Below are 27,537 nucleotides of genomic sequence, written 5' to 3'. Positions count from 1 at the left end.
TCTCTGTGACCCATTACTCCACACATTCACTCTCTGTGACCCATTACGCCACACATTCACTCTCTGTGACCCAGTACTCCATACCTTCACTCACTGTGACAGATTACTCCAAATATTCACTCACCGTGATCCATTACTCCAGACCTTCACTCTCTGTGACACATTACTCCAGACCTTCACCCTCCATGACCCATTACTCCAAATCTACACTCACTGTGACCCATTACTCCAGACCTTCACTCTCTGTGACCCATCTCTCCTGATCTTCACTCTCTGTGAAACATTACTCAAAATCTTCACTCTCTGTGACCAATTACTCCGGGTCTTCACTCTCTGTGACCCATTATGCACACATTCGCTCTCTGTGACCCATTACTCCGGACCTTCACTCTCTGTGACCCATTACTCCAGACCTCCACTCTCTGTGACCCATTACTCCACACATTCACTCTCTGTGACCCACTACTCTGGACCTTCACTCTATGTGAACCATTACTCCAAACTTTCACTCTCTGTGACCCATTACTCCAGACCTTCACACTCTGTGACCCATTACACCAGACCTTCAATCTCTGTGACCCATCACTCCAGAGCATCACTCTCTGTGACCCATTAGTCCGGATCCTCACTCTCTGTGACCCATTACTCCACACATTCGCTCTCTGTGACCCAATACTCCACACATTCACCCTCCGTGACCCATTACTCCAAATCTTCACTCACTATGATCCATTAGTCCAGACCTTCACCCTCTGTGACAGATTACTCCAAATCTTCACTCACTGCGCTCCATTACTCCAGACCTTCACTCTCTGTGACCCATTACTGCACACATTCGCTCTCTGTGAGCCATTACTCTGGACCTTCACTCTCTGTGAACAATTACTCTAGATCTTCACTCTCCGTGACCCATTACTCCAGACCTTCCCCCTGTGTGACCCATTACTCCAGAACTTCACTCTCTGTGACCCACTACTCCAAACCTTCACACACTGTGACCCATTACTCCGGATCTTCACTCTCTGTGACCCAATACTCCGTTCCTTCACTCTCTGTGACCCACTACTCCAAACCTTCACTCTCTGTGACCCATTACTCCGGATCTTCACTCTCTGTGACCGATTACTCCAGACATTACTCTCTGTGACTCATTACTCCACACATTCGCTCTCTGTGATCAATCACTCCAGACCTTCACTCTCTGGGACCCATTATTCCAGACATTCACTCCCTGTGACCCATCAATCCAGACCTTTACTCCCTGTGACCCATCACTCCAGACCTTTACTGTCTGTGACCCATCACTCCAGACATTCACTCTCTGTGACCCATCATTCCAGACATTCACTCTCTGTGACCCATCACTACAGACATTCACTCTCCGTGACCCATCACTCCAAACCTTCACTCTCCGTGACCCATTACTCCAAACATTTACTCTCTGTGACTCATTTCTCCAAACTTTCACTCTCTGTGACGCATTATTCAAAACCTTCACTCTTTGTGACGCATTACTCGAGACCTTCACTCTCTGTGACCCATTACTCCAGACATTCACTCTCTGTGACCCATTACTCCAAACCTTCACTCTCTGTGACCTTTTACTCCAGACTTTCATTCTCTGTGACCCATTACTCCAGACATTCACTCTCTGTGACCCATTACTCCAAACCTTCACTCTCTGTGACCTTTTACTCCAGACCTTCATTCTCTGTGACCCATTACTCCAGACCTTTACTCTCTGTGACCCATTACTCCAGACCTTCACTCTCTGTGACCCATTACTCCAAACCTTCACACACTGTGACCCATTACTCCTGATCTTCACCTTCTGTGACCCATTACTCCACACATTCGCTCTCTGTGACCCATTACTACACACATTCACTTTCTGTGACCCATTACTCCGGACCTTCACTCCCTGTGACCCATTACTCTGGACCTTTATTCTTTGTGACCCATTAGTCTGGACCTTCACTCTTTGTGACCCATTATTCCGGACCTTCACTCTCTGTGACCCATTACTACAGAACTCCACTCTCTGTGACCGATTACTCCGGACCTCCACTCTCTGTGACCCATTACTCCAGACCTTCACTCTTTGTGACCCATCACTGCACAGATTCACTCTCTGTGACCCATCACTCCAGACTTCGACTCTCTGTGACCCTTTACTCAAAACCTTAACTCTCTGTGACCCATTACTCCACGTATTCACTCTCTGTGACCCATCTCTCCAGATCTTCACTCTCTGTGACCCATTACTCAAAACCTTCACTCTCTGTGACCCATTGCTCCACACATTCACTCTCTGTGACTCATTACTGCAGACCTCCACTCTCTGTGAGCCATCACTCCAGATCTTCATTCTCTGTGACCCATTGCTCCAGACATTAACTCTCTGTGACCTATCACTCCGGACCTTTACTCTCTGTGACCCATCACTCCAGACCATTCTCTGTGACCCATTACTCAAAACCTTAACTCCCTGTGACCCATTACTCCACACATTCACTCTCTGTGACCCATCTCTGCAGATCTTCACTCTCTGTGACCCATTATTCAAAACCTTCACTCTCTGTGACCCATTACTCCACACATTCAGTCTCTGTGACCCAGTATTCCACACATTCGCTCTCTGTGACCCATTAGTCCAGACCTTCACTCTCTGTGAGACATTACTCCAGACCTCCAATCTCTGTGACACATTACTCCAGACCTTCACTCTTTGTGACCCATTATTCCACACATTCAGTCTCTGTGGCCCATTACTCGAAACCTTCACTCTCTGTGACCCATTACTCAAAACCTTCACTCTCTGTGACCCATTACTCCGGACCTTCACTCTCTGTGAACAATTACTCCAGATCTTCACTCTCCGTGACCCATTACTCCAGACTTTCCCCCTGTGTGACCCATTACTCCAAATCTTCACTCTCTGTGACCCATTACTCCAGACCTTCACTCTCTGTGACCCATTACTCTAAACCTTCACACACTGTGACCCGTTACTCTGGATCTTCACTCTCTGTGACCCATTACTCCACACATTCACTCTCTGTGACCCATTACTCCAAACTTTCACACTCTGTGACCCATTACTCCGGATCTTAACTCTCTGTGACCCATTAGTCCACACATTCACTCTCTTTGACCCAAAACTCCAGACCTTCACTCTCTGTTACCCATCACTCCAGACCTTCACTCTCTGTGACCCATTATTCCAGACATTCACTCTCTGTAACCCATCAATCCAGACCTTTACTCTCTGTGACCCATCACTCCAGACCTTTACTGTCTGTGACCCATCACTCCAGACATTCACTGTCTGTGACCCATCGCTCCAGACTTTCACTCTCTGTGACCCATCACTCCAGACGTTCACTCTCTGTGACCCATTACTCCAAACCTTCACTCTCTGTCACCTTTTAATCCAGACCTTCACTCTCTGTGACCCATTACTCCAGACCTTCACTCTCTGTGACCCATTACTCCACACATTCACTCTCTGTGACCCACTACTACACACATTCACTTTCTGTGACCCATTACTCCAGACCTTCACTCTCTGTGACCCATTACTCTGGACCTTCATTCTTTGTGACCCATTACTCTGAACCTTCACTCTTTGTGACCCATTACTCCGGACCTTCTCTCTCTGTGACCCATTACTCTGGACCTTCACTCTCTGTGACCCATCACTCCAGACCTTCACTCTCTGTGACCCATCACTCCAGACCTTCACTCTCTGTGACCCATTACTCCACACATTCTCTCTCTCTGACCCATCACTCCGGACCTTTACTCTCTGTGACCCATCACTGCAGACCATTCTCTGTGACCCATTACTCAAAACCTTAACTCTCTGTGACCCATCACTCCACACATTCACTCTCTGTGACCCATCTCTGCAGATCTTCACTCTCTGTGACCCATTATTCAAAACCTTCACTCTCTGTGACCCATTACTCCACACAGTCTCTGTGACCCAGTATTCCACACATTCGCTCTCTGTGACCCATTAGTCCAGACCTTCACTCTCTGTGAGACATTACTCCAGACCTCCAATCTCTGTGACGCATTACTCCAGACCTTCACTCTTTGTGACCCATTATTCCACACATTCAGTCTCTGTGGCCCATTACTCGAAACCTTCACTCTCTGTGACCCATTACTCCGGACCTTCACTCTCTGTGAACAATTACTCCCGATCTTCACTCTCCGTGACCCATTACTCCAGACCTTCCCCCTGTGTGACCCATTACTCCAAATCTTCACTCTCTGTGACCCATTACTCCAGACCTTCACTCTCTGTGACCCATTACTCCAAACCTTCACACACTGTGACCCATTACTCCGGAACTTCACTCTCTGTGACCCATTACTCCACACATTCACTCTCTGTGACCCATTACTCCAAACCTTCACTCTCTGTGACCCATTACTCCGGATCTTCACTCTCTGTGACCCATTAGTCCACACATTCGCTCTCTTTGACCCATCACTCCAGACCTTCACTCTCTGTTACCCATCACTCCAGACCTTCACTCTCTGTGACCCATTATTCCAGACATTCACTCTCTGTAACCCATCAATCCAGACCTTTACTCTCTGTGACCCATCACTCCAGACCTTTACTGTCTGTGACCCATCACTCCAGACATTCACTCTCTGTGACCCATCGCTCCAGACTTTCACTCTCTGTGACCCATCACTCCAGACGTTCACTCTCTGTGACCCATTACTCCAAACCTTCACTCTCTGTCACCTTTAATCCAGACCTTCACTCTCTGTGACCCATTACTCCAGACCTTTACTCTCTGTGACCCATTACTCCAGACCTTCACACACTGTGACCCATTACTCCTGATCTTCACTCTCTGTGACCCATTAATCCACACATTCGCTCTCTGTGACCCATTACTACACACATTCACTTTCTGTGACCCATTACTCCGGACCTTCACTCTCTGTGACCCATTACTCTGGACCTTCATTCTTTGTGACCCATTAGTCTGAACCTTCACTCTTTGTGACCCATTACTCAGGACCTTCTCTCTCTGTGACCCATTACTCCAAACCTTCACTCTCTGTGACCCATCACTCCAGACCTTCACTCTCTGTGACCCATCACTCCAGACCTTCACTCTCTGTGACCCATTACTCCACACATTCTCTCTCTGTGACCCATTTCTCCACACATTCACTCTCCGTGACCCATTACTCCAGACTTTCACTTTCTGTGACCCAGTACTCCAAACCTTCACTCTCTTTGACCCATTACTCCAGACCTTCACTCTCTTGACCCGTTACTCCGGACCTGCACTCTCTGTGATCCATTATTCCACATCTTCACTCTCTGTGACCCATTACTCCAAACCTTCACTTTTGCGACCCATTACTCCATACTGTCACTCAGAGACCCAGTACCCCATACTGTTACTCACTGGGACCCATTACTCCACGTATTCATTCATAAGGACCCAGTGGACCACATGTTCACTCACTAGGATCTAGCAATCCACACCTTACCCACTTGGAGTTAGAAGTTTACACCTTCCCCCTCTGGGACTCAGTACTTCACACCTCCTCTCACTGGGGCCCAAAATTCCACACTTCTGCTCACTGTGACACAGTACTCCACAACCTCACTAACAGAGGCCCAGTTTTCCACAGCTCTGTCTCTCTCTGTATGTGTAGCAATCTTCTTAAAACCCAAATATCCAACTAAAACTACATCCAATAGTTGCACCACTGTAGTACATTGTTTAATACTCTTCCAAGATGAGCCTGGGTATCTTTACACTGATAAACTGTATTGTAAAGTAAGCTGTAGGTGTAGGTTCTCATTATAATTCTCTGTATGGTCCATCCAGTACAGCAACAATAGCAATTCAGAATTTGGCTGGCACCACTGTTCCTATATAAATGGAATCAATTATTTTCAGGTACTTGGTCTGAACGCTTTCTGAAATGCACTCAAGGAGAACAGCAGCGAGAACAGATAATTTTTCATCTCCAGCATTTGACAGTAAACGAAAAACCTTTGAATAAGTCATTATTCTCCTCATGAATCACTATTTCTACAAACTCCCTCAGCACATGAAGCAGAATGCAGTCAGAGAAGTACCTGTTAGAGAATTCATGTCAAAATGAATTTACAAATATAGTTTATCATTAGCACAGGGTTGATAGAGGAGTGTTGGGTTAATTCCTCTCTGCAGAAAGTACAGCATAAAAATACCAAGATCTGGATTTTCAGAAAGAATAATTTTGAGATTATTGACTAGCCCTTATTAAGGGAAGACTCAGATGTCCATCTTCCGGTGCCCATCTAAATGTACAGGGATATACAAATGGAAGACCTCTTCCCTGAGTCCCACCATATTAGAAGTAAGCAAAGCCGGAGGACACAGACTTAGCATGTAGAGTGTATCTGAGGAGGGGGTCCTTCTTCAGACAGAGAATGGTGAGTATGTGGAACACACTGTGGAAAGAGCTGTGTCAGCAGTGTCAGTGACAATAGTTAAGAGATGTCTAGATGATCACTTGGACAGGCCAGGTATTGAAGGCTACAGGTCTATGGCTAGAAGAAGAGATTAATGTAGACGGGTGCCCACTGCTCATCATGAAAGGCCTGAATGAGCTGCCAGAGGCAGTGTGGAACGTGGCTTTGATTTCAAACTTTAAGAGAAGTTTGGGTAAGTATATGGACGGGAGGGTTATGGAAAGATATGATATAGGTTCAGGTCAATGGGATGAGGCAGAATGATAGTTTGGCACAAGATGGGCTGAAGGGCCTGTTTGTTGCTGTAGTTCTCTGTTTCCATGCTGTCCGATGCTATGACTGTCTCTGACTGTGTGCTCCTGCTCCTTCACACACTTCACTGTCAGGAACCTCAGTGAGACGTTCAACGTTCAGCTACTGGCAGTACGTGTTTCAGAAGAAAACTGACTGACTTAACCTTGAAGCGTCGACTGTACTCTGTTCCATAGATGCCGCCTGGCCTGCTGAGTTCCTCCAGCATTTCATGTGAGCTACTTACAATGCAGTCCTAACTTCTCTACCCTGGTGTCTCCACAACAGTTCACACCTCCATGCAAGCAAAGTTAAGACTAATGACCCTCTCATTACCTCTACAACTCTTAACGGCCCTCATGTGATTGCTATGCCTTTAAACAACTCACAGAGTATATAAGCCGGAAAACTACCCACCATGGATCAGAACTGAACAAGCCTCTTGGATGAGTGGTGAAATGTCTTCTAGACAACACAGCAAGCCCAGTTGCTTTGATATACAATGACCTGGATGACTAAGAACCTTCATAGATTTTTACTCTTCATGTAGCTGAAGAAACTTTTGGTATCCTCTTTAATCTTATTGGCTAGCCTACCTTCATATTTCATCTTTTCATTCATTATGACTTTTTAGTTACTTTTATATTGTTTTTAGATGCTTCTTAATTCTCTAATTTTTACTCTATTGTGCCCTCTCTTTGTCCTTTATGGTGGCTTTGCCTTCTCCTGTCAGCCACGGTTTTGTCATCCTGCCTTTAGAATACCCACAGAGTAACTGGTGACCATTTACACTGATCCAGATGGGTCCTGGTTTTAGTGGACATAGAGAAGATGTTTCCTTTAGTGGGGGAGTCTAGGACCTGAGGGCACAGCCTCAGAGTAGAGGGATGTCCATTTAAAACAAAGAAAGGACTTTAAAGCGCAAGTTGATGGGTCCTTAATTAGTCAGGGTGTCAAAGGTTATGTGGCAAATACAGGAGAATGGGGTGGTGAGGGGAAAATATCACCGTATTTTTTAGCTTTTCTCCACATTCCAATCAATCCCCTGGATTCTACGACTTGCCTGCACACTGGGGGTATGTTAAGCTACCAACCCCTGCATCTTTGGGATGTGGGAGGAAACCAGAGCTCCAGAGGGAAACCCAGATGGTCACAGAAAGAAGGAGCGAACTGCACACAGACAGCTGTAGAGGTCACGATGAAACCTGGGTCACTGGGGCTGTGAGGCACCAGTTCCACAGCGACACCACTGTTCTGCTCTCAAGCACTAATCTCCCTATGAAATAAAAATCTTTTACTAACTGTGAATGTTCATTCAATCTGGAGGTCAAGCCTAACTTTTCCCATTCTCTGCCAGAACCACACTTGGGGAGCAAAAATAGAGAAATGTAGCAAACAAACACAGAAGCAAGCCCACAGGATTGGCACAGCTTGAGGGAGGCTTCTATAGGGGGTTACTCTAAAATTAAATCTTCATGCAGGAAACTTTGTGCGCCCGCGAATGAACAGTGGGAGAGACCTGTTCTTTGTGAATACAATACATATTCTTAGCACCAAGCAAAAGGAGGAGAGATATTCCTGATAATACATGGAAGGCTACTGCAGGGACTTTCAACAATCCAGTCAAGGGCAATTGCACCTGAACTCCCCGATGCATTACTTCTTTGTCTCTCAGAACTCTAATATCATGTAATGGCCAATGTAATGAACATTACAAGATGTCTGGGACATACTTTAAGTGCAGACAAGAGTGAAGAGTATTACTTCATTTTCCTGGACTGCTGTTTGCTAGCTTAATTGTGTGAAGGCCCGTGGGAACACAACACTCTGTTCTGGAAATACACAGTGGTACTGCAGTAGGTGATTTCAGGCTTTTGATGTGCAACTGAGCAAAGAGAATAGCTTTATTTACCTTGGGAAAGTGTTTTCTTCATTCATTTTACACTGAATGATGTTATGTGATTAGAGAGAAGTAGCAAAAAAGAAATGCAGGAATTATCAATGCAACAGGAATTCAATCTTTTCCCCGTACGGGCAGAACTGAATATATTGCTCATGAACAGAATCGCATCAGAACTGGAATACTACATTAATAATCTACAATGAAGGGATTCTGGTGGGAGTGCTATTTTGATGACAGAGTGTGCTTATTCTCTCAGCCAGGTACATGAATAGAATAGTGTAGCTAGCAGGAATCATTTCACACCCAAGATTGGAGAATGTTCAGTGAGAGAATGAACCCTGAAATAAATCATTGCTGGTGGTAATCCGTCCTTTCAGACATTCAGTTTTCCATTAGAAAGAAAGTTTCAAACAAATTTCTCTAGTATTTACAGACCAATATAGAGCATCAAGCTCTGAGGAGCAGTAATGTTTCACATTCCTCAAAGAGATAGATGTAGCTGAGAATGCCCTTTAGAAAGAGAATATGAAATGAAAAACACAGTCAATCTTCAATAGCTTGTAGCATGAATAGTCCTGGATTCTTCCACTGTGACGGGTTTACTTAGCTTTCAGCTCATGTGTAATGGTGATGACTGTTGCTGTTTGATTTCTGACATGAATACTAATATTGTTTTCTATAACCCTTGCTATCTGTATGGGTATTACTCCATTTCAAGTCATACAGAATAAGTTGCAGGCAAATCATTGACTTGAAAATATATTTCAGTGAAGGTATTTTCAAATATGTTTTTCTGCTTTTCCATTGTTATACTGAAATGGTTCTCTTGGGTCCTCTGTGAATGAGAAATAATTTCTGGGGAGAAGTTAAGTGCAATGGAACTTGAAATCTGCTGGACTGATTCAGGTTTAGCAATTGACAGCTGAGGTGTATTCATCATTGACAGATGTTACATACCAACCAAGATGGAGGCACAGGACTTGTTTGGGTCATAAGGACACTTGTTTCGCCCATTCTCGATCTGCTGAGATTCCAGCCTGAAGACCCGATCCTGCGAATACAAGGAAAATGATCACAGCACGCAGGAGCAGGATTGACAAGGCCAAGCTGATGGACAATGGCTGTGTTTCACTTTGAATGCTGAGTACACGTATGTGGGATTGGGCAGCTCATACTCTGAAGTTGCTGGATCAGTGATGCAACACTACCAATCTCTGCATTGTTTGCAGACTTACCAACCCATCCATCGACATTTTCATCCAGGTCATCTACATATATCACAAACCGCAGATGTCCCAATTCGGATTGCTGCAGTACTCCACGAATCACAGATGTCCAGCCAGAATCATCCCACTGAGCACTATCCCCTGTCTCTTTTGACAAACCAGTCCTGAACACAAACAGCCAACTCACCATCGATCCTATGGATTTTAATCTTCAGGATAAACCTCCCCTTGGCTCCTTATGAACTAACATCAATTAAATCCAGGTAGACAACTTCCACAGACAATGAAGGCAAGGATGCCAAATACTTTCTTTACCACCACCCGATTCTGTGCCAATTTCAGGAATCTATCTGAACTTACACATCTAGACTTCACTCTGCATCAATGCTACTGAGGGTCTTCTGATGTACTGTATACTTGTGTCTTGCACTTGATCCCATAAAACAGTGTAGAAACCATTCATGCTCTGCCCAAGACCACAGGAAATCGTGGAGAGTTGTGAGCACAGCTCAGCGCATTGTGGAAATCAGCCTTCTCTCCGTGGACTCCACTTACACTTCTCCCTGTCTCATAAAAGCAGCCGGCAATGACCCACCCACACTGGTGCTTCTCCCTTCTCTCCTCTCCAATTGGTCAGACGATACAAAAACTTGAAAACATGTGCCATTCAACCCAAGGACAGCTTCTATATGACCCTCATAATCTACCTAGTCATGGCCTTTACACCTCACTGTCTGGGTTCAGTACACTCCCTGTAACTGTAACACCAGACTCTGTTTATCCCTTGTACTGTCCCGATGTACTATGGATGACATGGAAAACAAAGCTTCTCACTGTACCTCACAGTACATGTGACAATAATAAACCACCTGTTTTTGTTACAGTGGTTGACACGGTGCTTTTGTTATTGGTGGTGAACGCACTGATTTGGACAATGGAGTCATGTTGTTGTTGTGGGGTGTAGTCATGGAGCATTGTGTCAGAGTGTTGTGGTGTCTCAGTGTTGAAAATAAATTTCCAGTTAATAGAATTGTGCAGTCAGAAACCAATCAGAAAATTTATTTTATAATTCACAGACCTGGAAGTCTAACACACAAAATGCTACAGGAACTTAGCAGGTCAGGAGGGAAATGGGCTGCTGATGTTTTATTGAGACCCTTCATCTGGACTGGTCTTGACCTGAAACATTGGTTGTCCATTTTCATCCACAGACACTGCATGACACATTGAGTTCCTTCAGCATTTACCTGATTCTGGTAACTACAGTCTCCTGAATTCGCACTGAGTGCACTAATCTTGAAATATTCCTACAGAGGCAGCATTCTATAACTGAATAGCCTGATTCTGAGAGCATCACTTTGTAAAAAGATGAATCAATTCTTTGGTAGTTTAGAGGTAAATGTTATGAAATAATCTTGTCAGACCAACTTCACCTTGCACTTCCGAAACTTTGAGGGATATGGGGTTAGAGCAGGGGGACAGAGATAAAGGATCGGCTGTATGAAAGGTAGAGCAAGCTTGATGGGCTGAATAGCCTCAAATTGCTCCTGATTCTGTGTGCATTCCATGATTTGTTACCTGCCTTGCCTAATGTTTACACTGGACACACTGCAATTTTGTCAAATCACCTCTGTAACTGAAACTGGGGCCCCTATAGCTAAAACAACAGAATATTGTTAGAATTCAAGGTTAACAGGATTCTTGACATCCACATAGCTCCAAATTTAAAAGCGAATGTTTATTCAAAGTTTCTCCCTGATAGAATATTCAATCATAAAATAACAAAGTATTCAGAAGCCAAACTTAATGATTCATTTTCTGTGTAACTGAGCCATTAAGCTTCCTGAAGGTTTTGAAATGGATCAAGCCCTTGCGTTCCATTCGACTCTCCACTAAAAGAGAAGCACCCCCAGCCCAAAGTGCTGATCCATATATGAAGTTCCCATTCAATGTGTTCTCAGGGCAGGAGAGAAACGAGTTCATGCTGATGAAACTGTCACTGTAAACGTGCTCCAATATAATGGCCTCGGTCTGCAGCACGCTGCAGTTCATGAGGTGTACAAGATGAACCACCCAGCTCTTCAGCCTGCTTCAATATTTAACACCTTCATGGCTGGTCTGATTACAGACATCCCACCTCTCCCAGAAGTTCCGGGAGTCTCCCGCATATTAATAGCGGCTCCCTGATGCCCGCAAATTATATACAATAACCCGGAAATCAACTTTTTGAGAGCGAACGAGCAAGAGTGAGAGAGAGAGAGCGAGAGATAGACCATGAGAGAGCATGCGAAAAAAAGAGAGAGAGAATGCAAGAGAGAGAGAGCACGAGAGAGAGAGAGAGAGAGAGAGAGCACGCCATGGCAAAGTGTTCCAAAAAAAGAAAATATAAAATGTACGTCACCCCAGGCTGCCCTAAAGTGTACCCCTGCCTAATAGGGGTCAAAAATAATGACAGTGTTGCTCGCTGCACTGTTTGCAACAGTGACTTTTCTATTGCCCATGGTGGGTTAAGACTGTAAAAGACATGTTGAGGTGAGTTTAACAGGTGTCATTCATTCATTAGCATAGCTAATGTTATTTAAACTAACTGGCTAGCTGCTAAGGAGCTACTCTATTGCAGGCATCTCACCTCTCCCGGAAGTTCTGGGAGTCTCCTGCAAATTGATGGTGCTACCTCCCTGAAATGAGTTTTTGCAGGGTGGGATGTCTGTGATTACAACCTGAATTTCACAATCCCACAAATATCAGAATCCTCTCAAGTCCTCACTGATTAAGAGTCTTCTGAATTTTGCTTTAAAAATACACAAAGATTGTGTCCTGCCTTCTACCCATAGCCTTCAATCCCATTCGAATCAAGAATCTATCATCTTCTGCTTTAAGTATACCCGATGACTTTGTGGCAATGAATTTCACAGGTTCATCACCCTCTGGCTAAAGAAATTCCTCCTCATCTCTGTTCTAAAGGGATGTCTTTTTTATTCTGATGCTGTACCCTGTGGTCCTATACTCCTGCGCTAATAAAAAACATCCTTTGCACGCCCACTCTATCCAGGCCTTTCAGCAGCAGGCCGGTGTAAATTCAAACACGACAAAAGATAATAAAGAAAAGATAAACAATGTGAGCAAACGGCTGAATATAAATCAGAATGCCTCAAAGTATAAAAAACAGAGAGTAGTCCAGGTGAATATTTGGCCCCAGGCATGAGTTTTGGAAATCAGTTATGGGGAAGAAGGAAATGTCCGAGGAGTTTTGTTTCTTTTTTAGAGAAGATGATGCTACAAACTTCCAAACCATGTGGAATAACACAGGATGAAACTACATTCCATCACCTCCATTGAACAAATGACAAACTAATCAATGAGTCTGAAATCCTATAAATCCCCTAGTCTGGACAACTGGTATTTTTCTACCCTGCCGTTTTCACACTCTTGAACAGACGTCTCGTACGCTAAAGATGAACACCTGCACCTTATTGTCTACCTGTGTAACTGTAACACAATGTCCTGTATTCTGTTTTCCTTTGTACTACCTCAATATACAATGGAATGGTCCACCTGGATAACACAGAAACAAAAGCTTTTCACTCTATCTTGGTGCATGTGACAATGATAAACCAATACCAACACCAAGAAATGATGACCAAGGGGAAAATGTCTGCTTGTATCACACTCTCTGTACTCCTCTATCAAATTTTGTAGACCTCTCTCAAATCTCCCCTCATGCTTCTACGCTCCAGGGAATAAAGTCCTAACCTGTTCAATCTTTCCCTATAACTCAGGTCCTCGAGGCCCTGCAACGTCTTTGTAAATTTTCTTTACACTCTTTCAAGCAATTGACATCTTTCCTGTTGGAGGTGACCAGAACTGTGCACAATACTCCAAATTCAGCCTCACCAATGTCTTTACAACTTCAACATATCATTGCAACTTTTGTGCTCAATGCTCTGATTTATGAAGACTAATGTGCTAAAAGCTCTTTTTATGACCCTCTATACCTATGACACCACTTTCAAGGAATTATAGATCTGTGTTCCTAGATTCTTTTATTCTTATTGTATGAATATTGTAAGGCAAATGTAGTGTTGGCATTTATTTTAAGGGAAATAGAATATAAAAGCAAGGAGATAATGCTGAGCCTTTGTAAGTCACTAGTCAGGCCCGCACTTAGAGTATTGTCAACAGTTTTTCAACCCATACCTCAGATAGGATGTGTTGTCATTGGAGAGAGTCCAGACGAGTTTCACGAGGACGATCCTGAGAATGAAGGGGTTAATGTATGGGAACGTTTGGCAGCTTTGGGCCTGTACTTACTGAAATGTAGAAGAATGTGGGTGGATCTCATTGAAACATACCGAATATCGAAAGAGCTAGATAGGGTGGATATGGAGAAGATGTTTCCTATGGTCGGGATATCCAGAACTAGAGGGCACAGCCTCAAAATTGAGGGAAACCCTTTGGAACAGAGATAAGAAGGAAATTTTTTAGCCAGAGAGTAATAAATCTGTGGAATGCTCTGTCCCAGACTGCAGTGGAGGCCAAGTATATTTAAGGCAAAAATTGATCGTTTTGGTCAGGGCATCAAAAGATATGGCAAGATGGCAGGTGTATGAGGTTAAGTGGGATCTGGGATCTGCTGTGATAGAATGGTGGAGCAGACTTGATTGGCTGAATGGCCTAATTCTGCTCCTATGTCTTATGATTAGTAAATTCATGGATGGTGGAGTTGATATTGTCTTTGGTTGTAGAGCAATATCAAAATGAAGAGGGGAACAGGTAGGGTAGAGTGGAGAAAACCCTTGGCAAGATCAAAGGTGTAATAACAGGAAGAGATGGATTTAGGGGCGTTGGAAAGAGATATGGAGAGGACCTGAGGGAGATTTTCATCACCCATAGAGTGGTACCTAGAACTCACTGCCGGATACTGCGGTGGAATCTGAGACACTGGCGGCCGTTAAGAAGTATCTCGCTAAGTACTTAAGCAGCCTAGACATAGAGGACTATGGACCAAGTGGTGGGTGTTGGGACGATGCTCACTGGTCAGCAAGGGTGAATTTGGCTGAATTACCTTTTTCCCTTCTATGAAAACCTGACTTATCAGTGAGCAATTGCTGTACTCACCTGCCCTCTAATCAGTGTAAGCACAATGGTTCCTAGCATTGTTTCTCTCTCCAAACTATGGTCACTTAACGAAGTATTGGGCCCTCGTGTACAAGCAAACAGGTCTTGAAATAGTATCCTTAAATCATCCCACATCAGGGAACTACTTTGTCAAAACAAAAAATGTTTCTTTTCAATCACGCTCGAATACTGGGTGTAGTATCCAGCAGAGACCTCTCCTCACTGATAATGGCTGCTCACAGCAGTTGACAGCTGCTCAGACGAGTGATCAGAGACAGACAGAATGCTTACTACTGGGATCTGCCAGGAACTATCACCTGCTCAAACCTGCAATGATTGAGTGCAGAGTCGATTTTTAAGCTAATTTTCTTTCAGATGTTTTTGTCTTTTAACTTCATTTAACATGTTCATTTCAACCCAACTAATTAGTCATTAACTGAAACAGGGAGGAACAGCTGCCCAAGTAATTGACAGCCGTGCATTTACAGGCTGTGTCCTTAGGAAATGCAGTGTTACTCTACAAATGACATGTCTCAAACTTGGACAGGATGATAACATCAGAAACAGCAACAGAGACGAGCATTCGGCCCATTGAGCTTTGTACTTGCTCCTCTGAGATTATGATAGATGTTTTTTTTTTCCTTAAGGGTCCCCACTACCCAGGACATGCCCTCTTCTCACTGTTACCATCCGGAAGGATGTACAGAAGCCTGAAGGCACACACTCAGTGATTCAGGAACAGCTTCTTCCCCTTTGCCATGTGATTTCTCAATGAACATTGAACCCATGAACACTACCTCACTATTTTTTTTCTGGTTTTTCTGCACTACTTATTTTAACTTAATTTACTCAGTTTTTCTCTATATTTATTAATCATGTATTTCATTGTACTGCTGCTGTAAAGTTAACAAATTTCATGACATATGCCGGTGATATTAAATCTAATTCTGATTTTGATTGACTCCAAGTTCAGCCAGAACCTGGCCAATAATCTAAACTGTGATTATAGAAAACCACGAAGAATTTCAAATAAATGCTGAGAACATTCAGCAAATAACCTTCCTTACTCTCCACTATGCCACCATTTTCACTCATCTGTAAACTTACTAATCATATAATTTTGTTTAAATATATATAATCACAAGCAATGAAGGTACAAGCATTGATCCCAGCAGAATATCAGCAGAGATGTACCTCCAATCAGAATAACACTCCTTCACTACTCGCAAACAAGAGAAAATCTGCAGAAGCTGGAAATCCAAGCAGCACACACAAAAAGCTGGAGGATCTCAGCAGGCCAGGCAGCGTCTATGGAAAAATGTACAGTTGATGTTTTGGGCCGAGACCCTTTATCCAGCATTTTCTGTGTGTTATCCCTTCACTACTACCCTTTTTCTTCCATAGGTAAGCTAACTTTGAATCCAGTCTACCATACCATCACAGATCCTGACCATTGGGATCTTGTTGATAGTTCATATCATCTTCACTACCTCCTCAAAAAGTTGTAAGACATGACTTCCTCCACACAAATCCATACTGACCATTCCCAATGTCAATTCCTTTCTATATGTGGGTAGATCCTATATCTAAAGATTATCTTCACTGGTGTATAAAATTCTCTGATTTGTCTCTATGTTCTTCTTTAACAATAGATCAACATTGACTACTCTTCAGTACTCAGGAAACTCATCAAAGTTTAATGAGACACAAAGATCGATGTCAAAGCCCCAGTAATCTTCTCTCTTTCCTCTCTCAATAGATCCCTTCGGGTCCTGGGAGCATCTCCACCTTAATGTTCTTTAAGATATCAACATGCCCTGGAATAGCAGCATATCTCAATATTCTCAATGACCTTTTCTGTGGTGAATACCTCTGTCCATTTTGCGTTTAATTCATCTCCCCTTTTAATCCAGACACGTTATAACTGTTGTCAATGGCTCTCCCTCGGTCACTCTCTCTGGCAGCAGGGTCCAGGCGCTGTCCACTGCATGGCTGAAGATGACTCCCTCTCAGATCCCCTCTGAATCTCTGAATCTACACCTGAAATATGTGTTTTCCAGTCTTATTCAACTCTGAAAAGGGGAAATGTTTGTGGCCCTCTACCCTGTCCACACCCCTCATAACCTTGTAAACCTCAATCACATCCCCTCTTCACCTCCTCCGCCACCGGAGAGAAGACCCGACCCATCATGTCTCCCTGAAAAACTGAACTACATTATCGCAGGCAACATCCTGGTGCATCTCCTCTGCATCCTCTCCTGCGCTACCATATACTTCTGACTGTGTGGTGGCCAGAGCAGCACACAGGGCTCCAGCTGAGGTTTGATAATGTCTTATACAGCTAGAGAAAAACAGTTCTGTGTAAACAGTGCACAATTTCACCCTGGTAAGTTTCAGCAGTCAGGGTAGGGAACTGACACCAAGATTCAAACTGCATTTGACAAAAACAAACCTGATCAAGGCTGGGGGATCGTGGATCTTCATCCAACAGCTACTCCCACCCTGAACTGTAGTTGCCATAGGATATTCCCAAGTGTGGGTGAACTCCGCGATAACCTCGAGTTCCGAGGGTGGGTGAACTCCGTGATAACCACGAGTTCCGAGTGTGGGTGAACTCCCCTATAACCACGGGTTCCGAGTGTGGGTGAACTCCCCTATAACCTCGGGATCCGAGTGTGGGTTAATTCCCCGATAAACTCAGGCTTTGCGTGACGACGAACTTACCTATAACCTCGGGTTCCGTGTGAGGGTGAATTCCCCTATAACCTTGGGTTTCAAGTGACAATGAACTCCCCTATAACACTGCATTCCAGAGTGTGGGTAAACTACCGCTTTAACCTAGGGTTCTGCTTAAGCATTCTTTCTGCCAAAGGGAATTTTCTTTTACTGAAAAAGCTGTAAGTAATGAGGCATCGTTTCTCCAAACATACTCCTGATCTACTTACACAACTTGCCAGCTTTTAAAAACAGCAATATCTCATAACTTACTTTTTTTTACCATTCCTGGGGCTCATTGTAACATTTTATGGAGACTGTAAAGTGAATAATTTAACCCTCAGCTTCATAATATGAAGTTAAAATAACATTATGTAAGCCCTTACTGTTGTAATTTAAGGACTGGGTAAGTGTTATCAATTTTCATTTAAGTATCTTTCAGAAAGCTCTGTAAATTCTTATGATAAGGATATATATAACAACCCAGTAAATCAGAAAAATATATTCTCCCCCCTTGTTTTAACCAACACATAGATGAAACCTTCAGGTCAAACTTGGATTTTCACTTGTAAGGCTGATCTGGAGGCTTTGTATGTTTGTTGCAGTGCACATGTATTGTTATGACGTAATTTGCCTCCTCATTAAGATTTAGAACCAACCAAGCTGGAAGAGTTTCTCTGAGTTGTAGTCCATCACTTGGAGTCCACAGTTGTGTACTACATGAACAGTCTCTTCGACCTGTCATGTTCATACTGATCCATTTGCCCATCCACATGAATCCCAAATAGTGATTGTATCTGATTCCAGCACCTCCTATAGCAACATCTTCCAGGTACCAACCACTGGGTAAAAAGCGTTTCCCCTTTAAAGCTCCAACTTCAAACTCCAACTGTCCACAAGACAGCCAAAGTAGAAAGGCTTAGAAGGCATCAGTAAATAGGACTCATATGGATGGGGTATCTTGGCCACCCTGGACCATTTGTGCCAAAGGATCTGTTTCCGTGGCGTATTACTCGATTATTCTCACCTCAAACTTGTGTTGAAACCCCTGCCATGGTAACACCTCCAGGGGTTCCCAACCTGGAGTCCACAGGCACCTTACTTTATGGTATTGGTTCATGGCATAAAAAAAAGGTTGGAAATTCCTGCCTGACCTGCTGAGTTCCTTCAGCATTTTGTGTGTTGTTTGAATTTCCAGCATCTGCAGATTTTCTCCTGTTTGTGCTATGACTACACTGTGAAGTCTTCCAGGGATGCCTATCCTGAAGAAGTTTTAATCTTCCCTTCGATGGGAGTTCAGTGAAACCCCCTCTCACTGCTCCCCAACTCTTCGACCACGTGCTTATCCAGACCTGCTACTACAGCCAAGTAAACCTTCCTAGGAACGTATCTTCACCGCCAGCTTGTCTCTTTCACCGATCAATTTCCCAGCTCTTTACTTCATTCCTCCCCTCCCAGTTTCACCTATCACTCTGTGTTTCTCCCTCCCCTTCCCCCACCTTTTAAATCCACTTCTCATCTTTTTTTTTCTCCAGTCCTGCCGAGAGGTCTCAACCCAAGATGCTGTCTGTGCTTTTTCCCATAGAAGCTGCCTGGCCTGCTGAGTTCCTCCAGCATTTTGTGTGTGTTGCTGTCAACCCTTGACCTACCCTTTCCAAGTTTCTTATAATTTTATAAACTTCTGTCAGTTCACCCCTCAGCTTCCTCCAGTCCAGGGACTGTCCAATCTCTCTTCATAACTAAAGTTCTCTAATCCACGCAACGTCCTGGTAAACCTCCTCTGGAATCTCTCCAGCACAAAGCTACTTGGGCATTAATTTGTCATTTTACACTGGTGAAATGTGAAGGGTCCCCTGTGTGAGGATGTTAAGTAATACTGAAATCTGGGCCCTAGTAAAACACAATTTTTCTTTCAACTGATGTCTCGCACTGTCAACAGCATCTTGCCTCAGCCCCAGCAACCCTCTCATTGATTATTTGGAGATAAAAGACCCCACCCACCCTGGACATAAGGCTGCCTAACAAGAAAAGAGCCCATAGTATTACAGGAAAGATGTTAGAATGGATACAACATTGGCTGACTGGTAGGTGGCAAAGAGTGGAAATAAAGGGAGCCTTTTCTGACTGGCTGCTGGTGACTAGTGGTGTTCTTCAGGGATCGGTGTTGGGACCACTTTTTTAAATATTACATGTCAATTATTTGGATGATGGAACTGATGGCCTTGTGGTCAAGTTTGCAGATGATATGAAGATAGGTGGAGGGGCTGGTAGCCTTGAGGAAGCAGAGAATTTGCCTAAGGACTTGGACAGGTGGGGAGAATGAGCAAAGAAGTGACATATGGAATATAGCATAGAGAATTTATGGTCGTGAACTTTGGTAGAAGGAATAAAGGTGTCGACTATTTTTTAAACGGGAGAGAATTCAAAAATCAGAGGTGCAAAGGGACCTGGAAGTCCACATACAGTGCTCCCTAAAGGTTAACTTGTAGGTTGAGTCAGTGGTAAGGAAGGTAAGTGCAATGTTAGCATTCATTTCAAGAGGATTAGAACATAAAAGCAACAATATGGTGATGAGGTTTTATAAGACATTGGTCAGACTGCACTTGGAGTACTGTGAGCAGCTTAGGTCTCCTCATCTAAGAAAAGATGTGCTGTCATGTGAGAGGGTCCAGAGGAGGTTCACAGGAATTATTTTGAGAATGAAAGGGTTAATGTATGAGAAAGGGAAGGGGGACGAGCACCAGAGGGAGGTGATTGGATGGTAAGGAGATAGGTGAGAGAGGGGAATGGGAGTGGTGAAGAGGTGGGGCGGGGTGGAGCAAATACTGGAAGTTTGAGCAATCGATGTTCATGCCATCAAGTTGGAGGCTACCCAGACGGAATATAAGGCGTTGCTCCTCCAACCAGAGTGCGGTCTCATCGTTGCAGTAGACGAGGCCATGGACTGACATGTCGGAATGAGAATGGGAATGGAAAATGGAATTGAAGTGGATGGCCACCAGGAGATCCTGCTTCTTCTGGTGGGTGGAGCATAGGTGATTGGCAAAGCAGTCTTCCATTTCATGTCGGATATACAGGAGGCCATACTGGGAGCACCAGATACAGTAGATGACCCCAACAGACTCACAGGTGAAGTGGGTTCCAATGACCCCAGACACTTTCAAAGCCTAATATGCTACCTCCAACTCTCACCTGGACCTTGACCGACAACATCTCCAGGCCAGGACTTCATGTGCTGCTCTGGAACCCTAGCCTCCACTCTCCCCTCCACCACTCTGCAGTCCCGTGTCTCTCAGGTCCCACCGTCAGTTCACGGGTCCTCAGAGATTCCACCTTCATCGCACCCCACCTTCCCTGAAAGCTCCAACCTTCCCCTCTCCTCAGATACTACCAACCTCTTCCACCTTCTGATCCCAGCTCTCATCTGTGCCGTCTTCACTATTCCTCGAGTCACAATGTTCTGTCCTCAGCAAAGGCCTCATCTCTGTACCCCCGACCCACACCTTACTGAGTTCCGTACCCGCTATGACGCTGAGCTTTTCTTCCGCAGCCTCCGTCTCTGTGCCGACTGTTTTGGCAAGGACTCTCCAGCCTGCACCGAAGACCCCTTCTCCCATCTTTAACCCTCCTCCTCTTCCTGAACACTCCTCTCTGGTCTTCTGCCTGCTCAGGATCTTTTCATTGCTAACTGACAACAAGACATCAACCTTACCACTCCCTACTCCAATTTTAACCTCACTCTTTCCGAACTGGTCTCCACTCTCTCCTGCAGATAAGGGGGGTGTGTAGAAGTCCGGCGGGCTGACCTCTACCTTGCTAAAGCCAGTTAACAACTCAGACACCACCTCTTACTTACCCTTCAAACAGGACCCCACTAAGGAGCACCAGGCCTTTGTCACCCTCACTATCACAGGTCTTATTAACTCTGACATCTCCCATCCACTGCCAGCAATTTCATTGTTCTCTACTCCGCGCCTCCCATCTCTATCTCCTACCCAAGATCAACAAACCTGCCTGTCCAGGTAGACCCATTGTTTCTGCTTGATCTTGTCCCACTGAACTCATATCGGCATACCTCAACTCTGTTTTATCCCCCTGTTTCAGTCCCTTCCTACCTACATCCGTGACACTTCACACACTCTGGATCTTTTCAATGACTTCAAGTTCCTTGGCCCAAGACTTCAAGTTCCTTGGCCCTGATTGTTTTATTTTCACCGTGGATGCCCAGTCCCCATACACCTCCATCCCCCATCAGGAGAGTCTTACAGCTCTCCATTTCTTTCTGGACACCAGTTCCCCTCCACCACCACTCCTCTCCATCTAGCAGAACTGGCCCTCACACTCAATAATTTCTCTTTCAGCTCCTCCACTTTGTCCAACCAAAGGTGCAGCCATAGGACTCGCATGGGTCCCAGCTATGCCTGCTTTTTGTTGGCTATGTGGAACAGTCTATGTTCCAAGCCTACACCAGTATCACTCCCCAACTTTTCCAACACTACTTTGACAACTGCATTAGGGCTGCTTCCTACACCCATCCCGAGCTCGTCAACTTCCTCAACTTTGTCTCCTACTTCCACCTTGTCCTCAAATTTACCTGGTTCATTTCTGACACCTCCCACCCCTTTCTCGATCTCTTTGTCTCTATCTCTGGAGATGGTTTATCTACTGATATCTTTTACAAACCCATTGATTCGCACAGCTTCCTGGACTATACCTCTTCCCACACTGTCACTTGTAAATCTGCCATCCCCTTCTCTCAGTTCCTCCGTCTTCACTGCATCTACTCTCAGGATGAGGTTTTCATTCCAGAACTAAGAAAATGTCCTCCTTCTTCAAAGAATGGGGCTTCCGTTCCTCCACCATCAATGCTGTCCTCAACTGCATCTCTTCCATTTTGGGCACATCTGCCCTCATCCCCTCCTCCCACAACCCACCAGGAATAGGGTACCATTTGTCCTCACCTACCACCCCAGTAGCCTCTGTGACCAGCACATAATCTTCCATAATTTCTGCCAACTCCAACGGGATCCCACCACAAGCACATGTTTACTCCCTCAACTTTCCGCTTTCCACAGGGATCACTCCCTACGCAACTCCCTTGTCCATTCATTCCTCCCCATTGATCTCCCACCTGGCACTTATCCTTGCAAGCTGATCAATTGCCACACCTGCCCCTACACCTCCTCCCTCACTACCATTCAGGGTGCCAAATAGTCCTTCCAGGTGAGGTGACACTTCACCTGTCAGTCTGTTGGGGTCATCTACTGTAACCGGTGCTCCCGGTGCGGCCTCCTGTGTATCAGTGACACCCGACATAGACGGGGTGGGGGGCAGTTTTGCGGAGCACCTATGCTCTATCTGCCAGAAAAAGTGGGATCTCTCGTGGCCACCCACTTCAATTCTACTTCCCATTCCCGTTCCCATTCCAATATATCAGTCCATGGCCTCCTCTACTGCCACGTTGAGGCTACTTTCAGGTTGGAAGAGCAACTCCTTATATTCCATCTGGGTAGCCTTCAACCTGATGGCATGAACATCGATTTCTTGAACTTCCAGGAATCAGCCCACCTCCTTCCACCATTCCCATTCCCGTTTCTCTCTCTCACCTCATTTCCTTACCTGCCCATCACCTCCCTCTGGTTCCTCCCCCTTCCCTTTCTTCCATAGTCATCTACCCTCTATCAGATTCCCCCATCTCCAGTTCTTTATCTTTTTCATCCAACAGCTTCCCAGCTCTGTACTTCACCCCTCCCCCTTTCCTGGTTTCACCTCTCACTTACCACCTTGTGCTTCTTCCTTCCCTCCCCCCACCTCTTGCTCTGACTTCTCATCTTTCTTTGCAGTTCTGATGAAGGGTCTCAGCCCGAAATATCGACTGTTTACTCTTTTCCATAGATTCTGCTTGACCTGCTGAGTTCCTCAAAATATGAGGATTGTTTGATGGCTCTTGGCTTTCACTCAATGGAGCTTAAAAGAATGGGGGGGGGAGGGGATCGCATTGAAATATTGAAAGGCCTAAATAGAGTGGGTAGGGAGAGGATATTTCCTATACAGTGGTAGGTGAATCTAGCACCAGAGGGCACAACCTCAGAATAAAGGGGCATCTATTTAGGACAGAGATGAGGAAGAATTTCTTCAGCCTGAGTGAATTTAGTGAATGTGTGGAACTCATTGCCACAGATAATTGTGGAGACCTAGTCAATAGGCAGATTTAAAGTGGAGATTGATAGGTTCTTGATTAGTCAGGGGATCTAAAGTTACAGGGAGAAGGTCGAAGAAAGCTGCAGAGCCTAGGCCTCTGTACCACCTTCAGCTACTAGATCCTCAATTTCTTAACAGGAAGACCACAATCTGTGCGGATTGGAAGCAACATCCCCACCTCGCTGACAATTAACACTGGCGCTCCACTGGGATGTGGGCTTCGCCCATTGCTCTAGTCTACACCCATAACTGTGTGGCTCAAATTCCACCCATAAAATTACTGATGATATAACCATTGTTGGTAGAATTTCAGACGGTGATGAAAGGGCGTACAGGAACGAGATATACCAGTTAGTTGAGTGGTGTCACAGCAACAATCCTGCACTCAACATCAGCAAGACCAAAGAACTGAGCAACACTTTCAGTACGCTGGATGAACTCAGCAGGTCGGGCAGCATCAGTCAGAAACGATGAGTCGATGTTTCGGGCTGGAACCCTTCGTCAGGACTGAAGAATGAAAGATGGGGAAGGATTTGAAGAATGTTTGTAGCGTCAGTTAATAGACCAGTAATTTGAAAGACAAAGGGGTGGGGGAGGGGAAGCAATGACATCATAGCCCTGAAAACAGCATCTGCAGATTATTTTGTGTAGACCAAAGAACTGATTGTGGACTTCAGGAAGGGTAAAATGAGGGAACACAAACCAATCCTCATAGAGGGATCAAGAGTGGAGAGAATGAGCAATTTCAAGTTCCTGGGTGTCAGTATCTCTGAGGACCTAACCTGGACGCAACATAATGGTTCAGCTATAAAAAAGGCAAGACAGTGACTATATTTCATTAGGAGTTTGAGGAGATTTGATTTGTCAACTAAAACACTCGAAAACTTCTACAATTGTACCATGGAAAGCATTCTGATTGGCTGCATCAATGTCTGGTATGGGGAGGGGGCTACTGCACAAGATTGAAATAAGTTGCAGTAACTTATAAAATTAGTCAGGTCTATCATGGGTACCAGCCTCTGTAGAATCCAAGAAATCTTCAAGGAGCAGTGCCTTAGGAAGGTGCTGTCCATCATTAAGAGTCCCCACCATGCCCTCTTCTCACTATTACCATCAGGTAAGAGGTACAGAAGCCTGAAGGCACACACTCAGTGATTCAGAAACAGCTTCTTCCCCTCTGCCATCCAATTTCTAAATGGACATTGAACCCATGAACACTACCTCACTACTTTTTTATTTCTGTTTTAACATAGAAACATAGAAAATAGGTGCAGGAGTAGGTCATTCGGCCCTTCGAGCCTGCACCACCATTCAGTATGATCATGGCTGATCATCCAACTCAGAACCCTGTACCTGCCTTCTCTCCATACCCACTGATCCCTTTAGCCACAAGGGCCATATCTAACTCCCTCTTAAATATAGCCAATGAACTGGCCTCAACTGTTTCCTGTGGCAGAGAATTCCACAGATTCACCACTCTCTTGTAACTCAGTACTTTTCTATATTAATTTATCATGTATTTCATTACGCTGCTGCTGCTGCTAAGTTAACAAAATTCATGACATATGCTGATGATATGAAATCTGATTCTGATTCGGAATGGGATTGCGAGGGCTTACTAAAGCTGTTGGAAAAGATTCTTAGAGATAGGATCTATGGGCATTTAGAGAATCAGGGTCTGATCAGGGACAGTCAGCAATGTTTATTTTTTGAGTTGAGAGTTAAAGGGCAAAAGTTTAGGGGTAACATGAGGGGGAACTTCTTTACTCAGAGAGTGGTAGCTGTGTGGAACGAGCTTCCAGCAGAAGTGGTTGAGGCAGGTTTAATGCTGTCATTTAAAGTTAAATTGGATAGATATATGGACAGGAAAGGGACGGAGGGTTATGGGCTGAGTGCAGATAGGTGGGACTAGGTGAGAGTAAGAGTTCAGCACAGACTAGAAGGGCCGAGATGGCCTGTTTCTGTGCTGTAATTGTTATATGGTTATATGGTTAAATTAGTCATGACGGAATGACAGAACAGACTCAATGGGTCAAATAGCCTAATTCGGCTCCTGTGCCTTGTGGTCTTATGGACATTCTCTCTTCTCACTCCTCCTATCAATAGCCTGAAAACATACACCACCAGGCTCAAGAACAGTTTCGACCCCACTGTTGTAAGACTATTGAATGGTTCTCTATGAGAAGGTGATGGATTCTTGACCCTCGTCTCTTAGTCACTATCATTGTGAGCTTGCACCTTATTATTACCTGCACTGCACCCTCTCTCTGGAGCTGTTACACTTTATTCAGCATCTGCTGATGATTTACCTTGTTCTACCTGAATGCACTGTGTAATGATTTGATCTGTATGAACAGTATGCAAGAGAAGTTTTAACTGCATCTCAGTACCTCTGACAATATTAAACCAATTCCAATAAGCACTGTTTCTTCCCAATTTACCTCACAGTTTTGCTCCTGATATAGCTTTGCACTATGTCTTCTTTCTGGGGCAACTCCTGAAATGAAACCAGCGCCTGTTGTTCAGTTTCCTTGGTGTTCTACCGTGGGCTTGATCCTGCTCCGCAGAGTTGAACAGTAGCTGAGGCTCCTTGATGAATCTGTCTCCGGGTCACTGTACGTGGAGGTCAGGCCTTGGATATGTGAAGCAGACTGGAATAATTCAAAATCTCCTGGCAGCTTGACAATGATTCACAACAGTTTGAAATCATGGCTGATTTAATCTATTGCCGGAGTGATGACTCTTTACAAAGAACAGCAGTTAATCTCCCCGAGCAGATGACGATTCTTCACAAATTGTGGAGTGAAATGTGATCAGATTACAAGTAGTAATGTGACAATATTTCCTCTCTAGATCTCACAGACTGAGTCCCTTTTGGAAGCTCAGGTTGGGTGCTGGAATCTAGAAGCATGGATCTTTGACCACTGTAGTGCTTGAGGTATAAGTATACCCACAGTGCTGTGAGGAAGGGAGTTCCAGAGCTTTGACTGAGAAAGGACAGCACCATTCTTCCAAGATGATGTGTAGCTAGGAGGGCAACTTTCAGGGCTGGTGTTCCCCGTGCCTTTTCTGCCTTCATTCTTCAAGCTGGTAGAGGTGGCGGGTTTGGAAGGTGTTGTCTGAGTAAGCTCGGTGGGTTCCAATTGTGTCACCAGCACAGCATTTTCCTCCATATCCACCGGTTCCCTGAATGGATGAAACTATATCGATCTCTATCTAGAATATACTTAGTGGCCAAACCTATACAGCATCTTGTGTAGAGAATGTCAGGACTCACCACCCTCTGAGTGAAGACCACTCTTCATTTTACTGGACATTGTTCACATTCTCCCTGCCTCTACCATGTCGAGACCCCTTTGTATTCAAGGAAGTTGCATCTCATTCTTTGCTACAGGCCGATCTGTTTGATCTTTGTTAAAGGACTAATTCCACATCCCCAATCTTGTGAATTTTTGCTGAACTCCCTCAAGAATTCTCTTTCTCAGGGAGGGAGAGGATCCCAAGTCTCTCACCATGGCCCAGTATAATTGTTGTAATGTGCTTTTACTCTTTCATTTAAAGGTCTCACACACTAA

At 44.6% G+C, this 27,537-nt stretch overlaps 1 protein-coding gene across 1 annotated transcript in view; it reads right to left on the bottom strand.

Annotated features, from left to right (window-relative positions):
- LOC134359201 (semaphorin-3E-like) overlaps positions 1 to 27,537 on the bottom strand; it is a 190,011-nt gene that overhangs the window by 70,471 nt on the left and 92,003 nt on the right. The window contains exon 5 of the mRNA XM_063072158.1: positions 9,660 to 9,753. Coding sequence (XP_062928228.1) covers positions 9,660 to 9,753 — 94 coding nt within the window. The remainder of the gene's footprint in view (positions 1 to 9,659; positions 9,754 to 27,537) is intronic.

The sequence above is a fragment of the Mobula hypostoma genome, chromosome 20 (assembly GCF_963921235.1).
Source record: "Mobula hypostoma chromosome 20, sMobHyp1.1, whole genome shotgun sequence".
NCBI lineage: Eukaryota > Metazoa > Chordata > Chondrichthyes > Myliobatiformes > Myliobatidae > Mobula > Mobula hypostoma.
Note: the sequence above shows the minus strand (reverse complement) of the source record. Positions and strands in the feature narration are given on the sequence as shown.